The sequence below is a fragment of the Cervus elaphus genome, chromosome 24, assembly GCF_910594005.1.
Source record: "Cervus elaphus chromosome 24, mCerEla1.1, whole genome shotgun sequence".
NCBI classification, from domain to species: Eukaryota; Metazoa; Chordata; class Mammalia; order Artiodactyla; family Cervidae; genus Cervus; species Cervus elaphus.
This window is the reverse complement of record NC_057838.1, coordinates 54,993,178-55,005,310: the sequence shown is the minus strand read 5'-3', so window position 1 is coordinate 55,005,310 and position 12,133 is coordinate 54,993,178. Positions and strand designations below refer to the sequence as shown.

At 39.3% G+C, this 12,133-nt stretch overlaps 1 protein-coding gene across 2 annotated transcripts in view; it reads left to right on the top strand.

The window, feature by feature from the left end:
• Positions 1–101: 101 nt before the first annotated feature.
• The window catches only part of APPL1 (adaptor protein, phosphotyrosine interacting with PH domain and leucine zipper 1), a 32,636-nt gene continuing 20,604 nt past the window's right edge, over positions 102–12,133 (top strand). For both annotated transcript variants that reach the window (XM_043885851.1, XM_043885850.1), the window contains exons 1-5: positions 102–270; positions 8,050–8,148; positions 9,370–9,429; positions 9,949–10,020; positions 10,921–11,008. In XM_043885851.1, coding sequence (XP_043741786.1) covers positions 217–270; positions 8,050–8,148; positions 9,370–9,429; positions 9,949–10,020; positions 10,921–11,008 — 373 coding nt within the window. In that variant the 5' untranslated portion in view covers positions 102–216. The remainder of the gene's footprint in view (positions 271–8,049; positions 8,149–9,369; positions 9,430–9,948; positions 10,021–10,920; positions 11,009–12,133) is intronic.

Here is a 12,133-nt window from a genome sequence, read left to right as displayed (position 1 = left end):
GACGGGCGTCGTCGCGAGCCAATGAGCGCGCAGAGAGGCGGAGCAGGCAGGCCGGCGGGGCGGGATTTCCCGCGCGATCGCGCGGCCGCTCGGCCCCCGGCGAGGGCGGTGGAGCCAGCGAGAGAGGGCGGGTCGGGGTCAGCTGCTGCAGGCGGGCGGGTGCGGGGAGCTGTGGGCGGCCGCCTCGTCTCTTGCCACCGCCCTCCGTTTGCCACGATGCCGGGGATCGACAAGCTGCCCATCGAAGAGACGCTGGAGGACAGCCCACAGGTTAGGCGGCGGGAGGCGAGGGAAGGAGCGGGGCTGGCCGATTCCAGGCCTGGCGCGGCCGCGGCCGCAGGTGCCCGCCCTGGCCCAGGTGGGCGCCGCCCCCCAGTATCCCTGCCGGTCGCGGGCGGCGCCCGGAGCTGCCGAGGCCGGGCCGCCCTCCCGAGGCCCGCGTGGGCCTGTGTCGCTGGGCCGAAAGCCGCGCTCGGGGTCTGGGAGTCGGCGGGCGGCGACCGAACCGCCGCCGCCGTGGCTGGTGGGCCCGGCGGTCGCTACGCGCGCGGGGCTCCCTTGTATTTGACAAAAGATGCTTTTTAATTGCTGTGATGTGAGGTGATAAATCCAGATCCTGGAATTTTCTTTTCGAAAACCTCTTCGGAGGAAATGCAGGAGGAGAAAAGACCCTGTAGACTCAATGATTTCTGACCAGGCTAGGAAAGGACATGGACAATTTTGGTGGGGGAAATACTGAAAGTCTGTTGATTAGCTCGTGCGGAAAGCCCTCGGCGAAGCCCGTCACAGATCCCAGAGCCTCCGGGCCGAGTGTCGTGACCCTGAGTGCAACCGCTGTCACTCGGGCGTTGCACGCCGAGAGGTGGACGGCGCCTTTGCGGCTCCACGACTGCTGCGCCCGGGTTGCAGACTTGGCTCTAGTAAACTCATCAAAATAAAAGCCCCGTGTTTTGTGCATTGGGGATGATGCTGGGGTGGTTGCTGTAGCTTAAGATAGTCTCTTAAGACAGGAAGACGTAACAGGGACTTATGTTTTCAGTACTGAAGAATGAAATCAGCTATGTTAAGAAAAACATGCTGGTGGGGGCTGGAACTTGGGCTGAGAAACTTCATCCCTAGGCCTGTCTTCTTACACAATGAGGGATTCGAGACGATGTTGCTGTTGGGCTACCACTTAGAATGAAGATAGTTTTCTGAAATGTTCATTTAGAACTACAGTTACACATATTTCATGTGTCTTGATGGTTTAATATGACTCCAGAAGAACAGGAGGGAGAGGCTAGATCCCACTTTCCTGTATGTCTTGTCTGCCATGGATATGGTGCCAGTTTTGACTGCCAAGTTGGAGTTGGGCTCTGATTGTAGAATTGATTGGGTTTTTTTTCACGCTGAAAGTTATCTTCACAGGCCTGATCCCTGCTGGTAATGTACTCTTTATCAGCCTATACTGACACAAAGAGAGACCGACTTCTTGGCTTATTTTGACTGCCAGAATAATAGCCAGTTCACATATTTAATGACTTCTGTAGTATAAAGTTATAAGCTACATTTGTTTCAGATGTTTAGCAAAAATTTTCTGGGATGTATTGGTCAGGTACACTTTGTCATTTTATTTTTTTTATAAGACTCAACAGGCTGCCTTACCTTTCTTCTCTTACCTGGCCTGGCTTTTACAGCTGCTCATAAAGACTGCTCAGAATGGGTTACACAGTGCCCTTAGCCATGACTTACGAGGAGGGTATAATCTATTAACTTATCTAATTTCTTGAGTTTTTCACACAGTAAGTTTACAACTTGAGCATTAGTTTTGTTTTGTTTTGTTTTTCTGTTTTTTACAAGCATGTGCCATATTAGTATTAATTTTTAATGGAATAGCCACATTGATAGTCTTTCAATTTCTAGAAGTAATAAATCTGAACTAGTTAATATTTATGTGGGAAAGTTAATTGGGACAACTGGGATTTAGAAAGGGAAGACATTGGGAAGCAATTCTAGGGGAAAACTTGTGGCAAGAATGAAAGCCCTGGATTTGGGATTTAGGATATAAGGGTTTTAATCTTTACTGCCAGTTGGTACCTTCTACTTTATGGCAAGTCACTTAACTCTCTAAATTTCACCTGTTATAGATAGTGAAAGTTTTAATCTTTGTACTTGATTATAAAAATAATAGTTGTTTGCTTCAGAAAAATTAAAGTTACGGAAAGCACAGTTACCTGTCTAGTATTCAGCAGCAAACTCTGTTAATAGTTTGCTTTCTTTTTTGTAGGTTTTTTTCTTTCTCTTACACCTTTTAATGTGATTGAGATTATATTGTGCATAATGATTTTTATTTGGCTTTAACTACATATCATAACTTAAGTATCTTCACACATTATTACGTACTGAATAAACAACTCAAAGGTTGCGTGTTTCCTTGACTGACTTAATATGGTTGTCCTGTTGTTGGACTTTTGTAGTTTTATATAGAGAGCCGAGATTAATGCTTTGGGACGTAAATTTTTGTTCTTATCTGGACTGTTTATCTAACATCAGTTCAGTTCAGTTCAGTCCCTCAGTCATGTTGAACTCTTTGCGACCCCAGGGACTACAGCATGCCAGGCCTCCCTGTCCATCGCCAACTCCCGGAGTTTACTCAAGCTCATGTCTATTGAGTCAGTGATGCCATCCAACCATCTCATCTTCTGACGTCCCCTTCTCCTCCCGCCTTCAATCTTTCTTAGCATCAGGGTCTTTTCAAATGAGTCAGCTTGTCGCATCAGGTGGCCAAAGTATTGGAGTTTCAGCTTCAACATCAGTCCTTCCAATGAACACCCAGGACTGATCTCCTTTAGGATGGACTGGCTGGATCTCCTTGAAGTCCAAGGGACTCTCAAGAGTCTTCTCCAATACCACAGTTCAAAAGCATCAATTCTTCAGCGCTCAGCTTTCTTTATAGTTCAACTCTCACATCCATACATGACCACTGGAGAAACCATAGCCTTGACTAGATGTCAAGTAATGTCTCTGCTTTTTTAATATACTGTCTAGGTTGGTCATAACTTTCCTTCCAAGGAGTAAGCGTCTTTTACTTTCATGGCAGCAGTCACCATCTGCAGTGATTTTGGAGCCCCAAAAAAGAAAGTTTTCCACTGTTTCCCCATCTATTTGCCATGAAGTGATGGGACCGGATGCCATGATCTTAGTTTTCTGAATGTTGAGCTTTAAGCCAATTTTTTCACTCTCTTCTTTCACTTTCATCAAGAGGCTCTTTAGTTCTTCTTCGATTTCTGCCATAAGGGTGGTGTCATCTGCATATCTGAGGTTATGGATATTTCTCCCAACAATCTTGATTCCAGCTTGTGCTTCATCTAGCCCAGTGTTTCTCATGATATACTCTGCATATAAGTTAAATAAGTAGGGTGACAATATACAGCCTTGATGTACTCCTTTCCCAATTTGGAACCAGTCTGTTGTTCCATGTCCAGTTCTAACTTGCTTCCTAACCTGTATACAGGTTTCTCAAGAGGCAGGACAAGTGGTCTGGTATTCCCATCTCTTAAAGAATTTTCCACAGTTTATTGTGATCCACACAGTCAAAGGCTTTGGCATAGTCAATAAAGCAGAAATAGATGTTTTTCTGGAACTCTCTTGCTTTTTTGATGATCCAGCAGATGTTGGCAATTTGATCTGTAGTTCCTCTGCCTTTTCTAAAACCAGCTTGAACATCTGGAAGTTCACGGTTCATGTATTGTTGAAGCCTGGCTTGGAGAATTTTGAGCATTACTTTGGTAGCGTGTGAGATGAGTGCAATTGTTCAGTAGTTTGAGCATTCTTTGGCATTGCCTTTCTTTGGTACTGGAATGAAAACTGCCCTTTTCCAATCCTGTGGTCACTGCTGAGTTTTCCAAATTTGCTGGCATAAAGAGTGCAGCACTTTAGCAGCAGCATCTTTTAGGATTTGAAATAGCTCACCTGGAATTCCATGACCTCCACTAGATCCGTTCATAATGATGCTTCCTAAGGCCCACTTAACTTCACATTCCAGGATGTCTGGCTCTAGGTAAGTGATCAAACCATCATGATTATCTGGGACGTGAAGATCTTTTTTGTACAGTTCTGTGTATTCTTGCTACCACTTCTTAGTATCTTCTGCTTCTGTTAGGTCCATCGCATTTCTGTCCTTTATTGAGCCCATCTTTGCATGAAATGTTCTCTTGGTATCTCTAATTTTCTTGAAGAGTACTTTAGTCTTTCCCATTCTATTGTTTTCCTCTATTTCTTTGCATTGGTCACGGAGGAAGGCCTTCTTATCTCTCCTTGCTATTCTTTGGAACTCTGCATTCACATGGGTATATCTTTCCTTTTCTCCCTTGCTTTTCACCTCTCTTCTTTTCACAGCTATTTGTAAGGCCTCCTCAGAGAGCCATTTTGCTTTTTTGCATTTCTTTTTCTTGGGGGTGGTGTTGATCCCTGTCTCCTGTACAATGTCATTGTACAGGATTTATCTAGCATATAGTCTAAGAAGTTGATAACAGAAAGGAGGAAAACTTTAAAAGCTCCTGATATAGATGTATTTATTAGATTATTTAATCCTAATCAAACGTGGCCTGCGAACTGCTATATAAAATAGAACTTGGAAGTTGTGAAAGACTACCCTGAATTACAGTTATTTTTAGTTTTGTTGTGTGCGCCAAGTTGGTTTAGTCATCTCCAACTCTTTGCGACCCTATGGACTGTAGCCTGCCAGGCTTCTCTGTGCATGGATTCTTCAGGCAAGAATTCTAGAGTGGGCTGCCACCTTGGGGTTCTTCCCAACCCAGGGATCAAACCTTGGTCTCTTATGTCTCTTGCATTGGCAGGTGGGTTCTTTACCACTAGCACCACCTGGGAAGCCCCTCTTTTTAGTTTTACTTTACAGTAACTAAGTATTAAAACAGAGGTATGTTTGCAAGTCCAAATCCAGATAATTGAACAAAAACATTTTTAGGTTTTATCTTGCTCAAACTGTACTATTCTGCAAAAGATATCATTTGTTGAAATAGGAAATCTGAAGCCTATACTAGATACCTTATCCATGTTTATATATTGTTTTTAAGTGAGAAACTTTCTGTTTAGTAAGAACAGAAGTGAAGTGAAGTCTCTCAGTCATGTCCGACTCTTTGTGACCCCATGTTCTGTAGCCTACCAGGCTTCTCTGTCCATGGGATTTTCCGGGCAAGAATACTAGAGTGGGTTGCCATTTCCTTCTCCAGGCGATCTTCCCCACCCAGGGATCCAACCCAGGTCTCCCACATTACAGACAGACGCTTTACCGCCTGAGCCACCAGGGAAGTCTCAGTAAGAACAGAGATGATCTTTGAAAAATAATTGATTTGATGTGTAGATAAATATCCATGATTCATCCAAGCCAGAACTGGGAAGACAAACTTCAGTCTCAAATGGAGGCTTTTCTCTTTGGCATAATGTGAAATACTCATAAAATATGAGGCGTACTTTTTAAAATTCACATTTTTATATCTCTTATATTGAGATGCCTCTTATACTTGATGTTGTTTTACTTGTAATTGCCTGCAAATGTACACACTTGGTTATTTCTCCTAGTCACATGGCTGACCAAGTGCAACTTTTCAATGTTGAGCCAACAAATCAATTTAACGACCACTTGAAGGATTATCAGTCTTGTTTTTTGTCTGAAAATATTTCTTTGACAGCTGGTAAAATGAAGCAAGTGTTGCCATCAAAACTTGCTGACTGGATATCAATAGTTTGGAAGAAAATACTGAAGATAAAAGTGGAGCGCTTCTAAGAAATATTTGTCACCTGCTTGTGGTACAGAATAATACTGGATGTGAAAACATGGCTAGTGATGACTCTTTTTTTTTTTTTTTTTTTTTAGTGATGACTCTTATGTCAAAAAAATACAAGAGTTGAAATTACAGGGACTTTCCTGGTGGTCCAGTGGTTAAGACTCTGTACTTCCAATGCAGGGAGCACAGGTTCAGTTCCTGGTCAGGGAAAGAAACATGCAGCATGGTGCAGCCAAAAAAACAAATAAGTTGAAATTTTAGAGCTGTATTAATTTAGGCAACTTGTGTTTTCTTTTTTTGTGTTTATGTGAGAGTTATATATAAAATTCTGCCAAAGATCTGTTCCCATGAATATAAAGTAAAAACTTCAAAACATAAGAAAATCTGAATTCATAGCTTAATTGCCAGCATTATTTTGTTTGTTATACGTGCATGCTCAGTTGCTCAATCATGTCCACCGCATGGACTGGGGCCCATCAGGCTCCTCTGTCCATGGTGTTCTCCAGGCAAGAATACTGGAGTGGGTTGCCATTTCCTACTTCAGGGGATCTTCCCAACCTAGGGATCGAACCTGGGTCTCCTGCATTGCAGGCAGATACTTTACTGTCTGAGCCACCATAAAACTGGTGCAGCTCATAGTGGATGTCATCATGGATTCTATGAAATGGTACCATATTGATTGCATTTGTGTAAGCTACTAACTTTAAACAGTCATTATACAATTTTGAACTTGATATTATGAACTTAAAAACACAGGGAAGCTATTTCAACACTGTTTGAGGCTGAGAACATCCTTTTAAGTTTACTACATGTTTTTGCATAATGTTTTATTCCTTGAATTAGAATGATCATTTTTTGAAGATAAAAAGAAAAACCTAAGTGGCAGATTTTTCTTAGGAATGGAATTACCTAAACAAGATTTCATGACATTTTCTTTTTTACATCTTAAAATAGCACTTGGGGAATGGGAGTAGGGCACTAGAGCTAAAAAGAAAAAAAAAAAATTCTGTCAGACTTGAGTCTCTGAAGCATACTTTGGTTTCTTTTCAGATCGTATAAATTTTTTTCATTTTTAAATCTCGGGGGCATTGGGAAGTACCGGACTGAGATAAGCTGGATTCATATACTGGCAGAATTTTGTGCTGCTTTTTTTTTTTTCTTCAATCATAGTGACTTAGCTGCTGCTTCTGAAAATAGGAAGCTAAGAAAACGTTGATTTTTAAAAACCAATTTCTAAGGCTAAGGTGTAAATTAACTAATTGTACAATAAAAGTAGACCCTGATGCTGGGAAAGATTGAAGGCAGGAGGAGAAGGGGATGACAGAGGATCAGATGGTTGGATGGTATCACCAACTCCATGGACATGAGTTTGGGCAAGTTCCGGAAGTTGGTGATGGACAGGAAAGCCTGGTGTGCCCCAGTCCATGGGGTCGCAAGGAGTTGAACTTGACTGAGCCACTGAACTGACTGACAATAAAAGTACAAAGTTGCTTTTTAGATTTTAAGCTGTAATTATCTCAATAATTGTTGAAATTTAATTCTTTGCCTGCCTATGGGATATAAAAAGGTGATCATAGTTTGCCTTAATATGCTGTTTCCTTATATCTAACAGTCTTAACATTTACTGACTGACAAGTTTGTACTCTGAAAGTGCAGGTAATTTTTACATGCCCATGCTCATTGTGCAACAACAACAACAAAAAGCCTAACACTATAGAAATGTATAAAGAAGAAGAAAAAGGAACCCCAAAGTCTGCACTCAGAAAAAATCCTGTTAGCATTTTATAGGCCATGTTGGGGATGGAAAGGGGCATTGTGGTGTGATTTTGGATTGCAGTGGGGAGGGGTTTGATATCAATACAACTAGAAGAGACTGGAAAAAGAGAAATAATCATACTAAATTATCCTGAGAAGAGATATTTAAAATATTTATACATGCAGTACTGTTAATTTAGTCTTATCTGAGTCTGTAGATTTAGTCTTAATTGCAAACTTTCTAATTCATAAAAATATACCTTTGTGGTTCTTTCTAAGGTTTTGTGACATAGTTGGAAAATCTGTCTGTTTTAATGAAGTGAAATTGAGAATAAAGAACTCCGACATCTTGGCATTTCTATCAAAAGAGAGAAAATAGATTAAAACTCAGAACTGTTAAGAGTTCTAGTATCCTATGATTTTTTCCTTCCTTTAGGGGGAAAAAAAAAAGATTTCCACTTGATTTATATAATGGTTAACATAAACTTACTGTTTTTATTTTATACAGACAAGGTCTTTACTGGGTGTATTTGAAGAAGATGCCACAGCTATTTCCAACTATATGAACCAGTTGTATCAGGCTATGCATCGGATTTATGATGCACAGGTAAAGAACTAAAGGCTGACTCAGTGCATTTATAAAATGAATCTTTAAGTCCATGGAGACAGAAATAGTATGTCTGTTATTTAGTGGTGTTTAGCCCTGTCTGTGTTGCAGAGTAATAAACATTTGTTGAATAGATGAATGAAGATTCAGTATTTTGTGTTACAGAGCTCACATTTCCATTACTGGTGTATAGTTTGTAGCACTACAAAAGTGATGAAGCATCTGCTCCTCTTCCCCAAACACAGTAAGGACTTTCTTAGCAAAACTCATTGATAGTGATCTTTGCCTAAGATTTGACTGAAAACCCCATATTGTCACTAGTATTTTCTCTAATCATGTTTTTAATCTTACGGGATACTTACCCTTTTTGAGCAGAGGGCTTGTAAGTAGCTAGCCTCTATCTAGTTAGAAGGTAATAAAGATTAGATATAACTCCCAGGTATCAGAAGATGAATTTTAAAAGAAGGCAACTAGATTTTTTAGTTGAACAGACAAAAGATTTGAGGCTGTGTTTATGCACCTTAATTATAAGCTTTAACAGCAACCTGGGTCCTATGATAAACTCTCCTTGGGATTAATTAAGAGCACCAGTTTCTTTTTTTTTTCTCCTTAATTTCTCTTCTTTCTGAACTCAAACGTTCATTAGGTACTTTAAAGTTACTGTGATAGCTATTTATTTTTCTTAGTGATAGGTCTCTCAAGAATTTGATTTCTGACTACACAGATTAATGTGTAAAAGAAAAATTACATTTGTCATTATACTCATCACTGAAAAAAGTCTTTAAAAAAAAGTATTACCTTCCTATGGCTGTGTTGCTGTACTACATGACTAGGTCGACCACATTTTGGTTGTATGTTATTAAATGCTTCATGGTCTAGTATCAGCATGTAGAGAACAGGGATAATCAGTCAACACTGTAGACTATCTTAAGATTTTGCAAAATAACATTATATATAGCTTACTTCTAGCTTTAACTATTAGTTTTTATTAGCTGAAAAGAAAAAGCACACGTCTGAAATACTGCTAAATTCCTTGATGGTATCTATTTCATGGTTTGAGTCTCCCTTTAAAGTGCTTTAGTTGTAGTTCCCTTTCCAGTGATTTAAGAGAACATGTTGTACAGTATTTAAGTGATGAATAAAAGTGGCATAGGTATCTTCAATTAAAACTTCTTTCTTTATCTGTACTGTTGTGTTAATTTGAATGTTCATGTTTTCCAGAATGAATTAAGTGCGGCAACACACCTGACTTCAAAACTTTTAAAAGAATATGAAAAACAGGTACTGTATATGAAAGTTTTAAAAATATGATTTAAAATGTGTAGTGATACAGTATCTATATAGATAAACAGAATTTCTTTTCAGTAATCCTAAGCACTTTAGAACTCATAGAAGGTAATTTTGATACGCCATTGAAATTCCATTATGCACTTATGTCTAATTTTAATGACTTTATGTAAGAGACAGAGGTTATCTGATTTGCTTCTTTTTTCAAATGAAGAAACTGAGGCTTGCTCAAGGTTACACAGCTGGCTAGCAGAGGAACTGGAGCTAATTTTAAATCTCTGAATTCCTAGTGTGGTGTGCATTCCTATATATCATGTTGATTGGTTACTTAGCAGACATTTTAATTAATGTGTACTAATTCTATGAATTACACTATTTTATAAAAATGATGTTTTTAGAGCTTATTCAAAATTTGTGAAGTTTTCTGAAGTTATTTAAAAATGAAAATTACAGTGCCAGTCACAAAAGACAGAGCACTGGACCTTTACTTCATCTCTGTTTCTCACTTTTCAGCGTTTTCCACTGGGAGGTGATGATGAAGTTATGAGTTCTACTTTGCAGCAATTTTCAAAAGTTATAGATGAGGTAAATACTTACTTTATTTTGCTTGGATAAGTGATCTTATAATTAAGTTACTCAAGTTGTTTAGCTTTTATTGGGAACTTTTATTATGATTTTTATGAGTAAATCTCAATTATAAAAGATTACTATTTAAAGAAGGACCTTGTTTCCAAATCTTGGTGACTGTCTTATAAAAATAACACTATATATGTCTGATTAAAGCAAATTGTTTTCAAGGAATAAATGTATAATTGTGCTCTCTTGACTCTCATGTAACATTCAGCCTTTCATTGTGTTGTTTGATGTAGGCAGGGAGAGAAGAGTTAAGCTGTTAACTGATCACAGGACTGCCAGGGAATTCCCTGCCTGTTTTTTAATTGGGTTGTGTTTTAGTACTATGTTTAGGAGTTCCTCATTCTAAAGAATACATGTCCCCTATCAGATACGTGACTGGTAAATATTTGCTGCTATTCTGTGGGTTGTTTTTCTGTGTTCTTGACCATATCCTTTGATGCATGAAAGTCAATTCTGATGAAGTCCAGTTTCTGTTTTCTTTGGTTGCTTGTGCTTTTGTGTCATTGCTAAATCCAAGGTTATCACATGCTTTCTTCTGAGAGTTTTTAATGTAATATTTTTGACTATCACAAAATTATGTGATATTAGTGTTCCCTTTTTATGTACATGTTATCAACATCTTTTTTTTTTTTTTTTTAAACTGCACTTCCACTACAGGGCAAGTGGGATCTTAGTTCCCCAACCAGGGATCAAATCTGTGACCCCTGTAGTGGAAGCGCAGACTCTAAACTGCTGGATGCCATAGAAGTCCTTGTATCAAGACCTTCTTACTAGATTTTGTGTAATTTCCATAATGCTGGTTGATTGTCTCTTTTTAGTTATTTGGGTTTTTGATCTTTCTTTTACCAGCTTAGCTCTTGTCATGCGGTACTTTCAACACAGCTTGCTGATGCCATGATGTTCCCCATTACCCAGTTTAAAGAAAGAGATCTGAAAGGTATTGAACTAAAGCTTATGTTTACTTTCATTAGCTGTCAGAAGATCATTGCTTATAAAATGTGTATTACTGTACACCTTAACCATTTCTGACTGTAGCAAGTGTCACTTTTACTTCAGTTGTTAAACATTTATAGGGGCTCCTGCTAGATGTTAAGCTATATACTGAGGAGTACTGATATGAGTAAGATGCCACTTCCCTTGAAAAAGCTCAGAGAAAGAGATGGGTAAACATAATTATGGTACTCTGTCTCTTGTAATCTGGGATGAGCATGGTGCTGTGAAGGCTGGCTCAGAGTAGGGTATCAGGAAGGCTTCACCACAGATGTAACATGAACATTGAACAATGAAGAAGAATTTGCCAAGAGAAGAGAGTCTTGTTTTATTAGAGGGACCAGAAAGCATAAAGTTATGGGTTGTAGAAATATATGGCTTGCTTTGAGAAATTCAGTGTGGCTGCAGTGTTGGATGTGTTGAGGCATGGTGGGAGACACCTCTAGAAATAGATTAGATCATGGTAAAGATGTTGAACTTGAGCTTATAAGTAAAGAGAAGACAATGGATGTCTTTAAGAAGTGGACCTATTCTGTTTTTGGAGGGTGCTAGGAGAATGGACCTGGAAGTTGTGAGAGTGCAGTGAGGTGTGACCAAGGCCTTAGCTGGGACAGGGGCATAGGAGATGAGCTATGTGGGTGGGTTGGAGTGATGGGACGTATGGGGGCTGGTCCCTCTAACACTTCATGTCTCAGTAGCTTGTGGTGGGTTCCCCCCCCCCCATTTAGTATTATCAGGTGATAAAACGAGAGCTTTATAGACTTAACTTTGCTTTCTTACAATTTACAATCTCAGACAGTCATACAGACTTACCTATACAATATGCAGATAGAATAAAAATATTGAGCTAATGTATCAGTGATGATAAAGTATTTAATGATACATGGAATAAAGATGTATTTTAGAGATGGAGTTAAAATGTCTTGGTAATCTTCAAGAATAATCTTTTCCAAGGTCAAGAAACAAGACCTCTTTTCTCAGTCTAAGGGGACTGAATGTCAAAATCTTGTCAATAAAATGTTTCTCATTCAGCATTTGAACTTATTAGAGTCAATATCAGAAGATCAGTAAG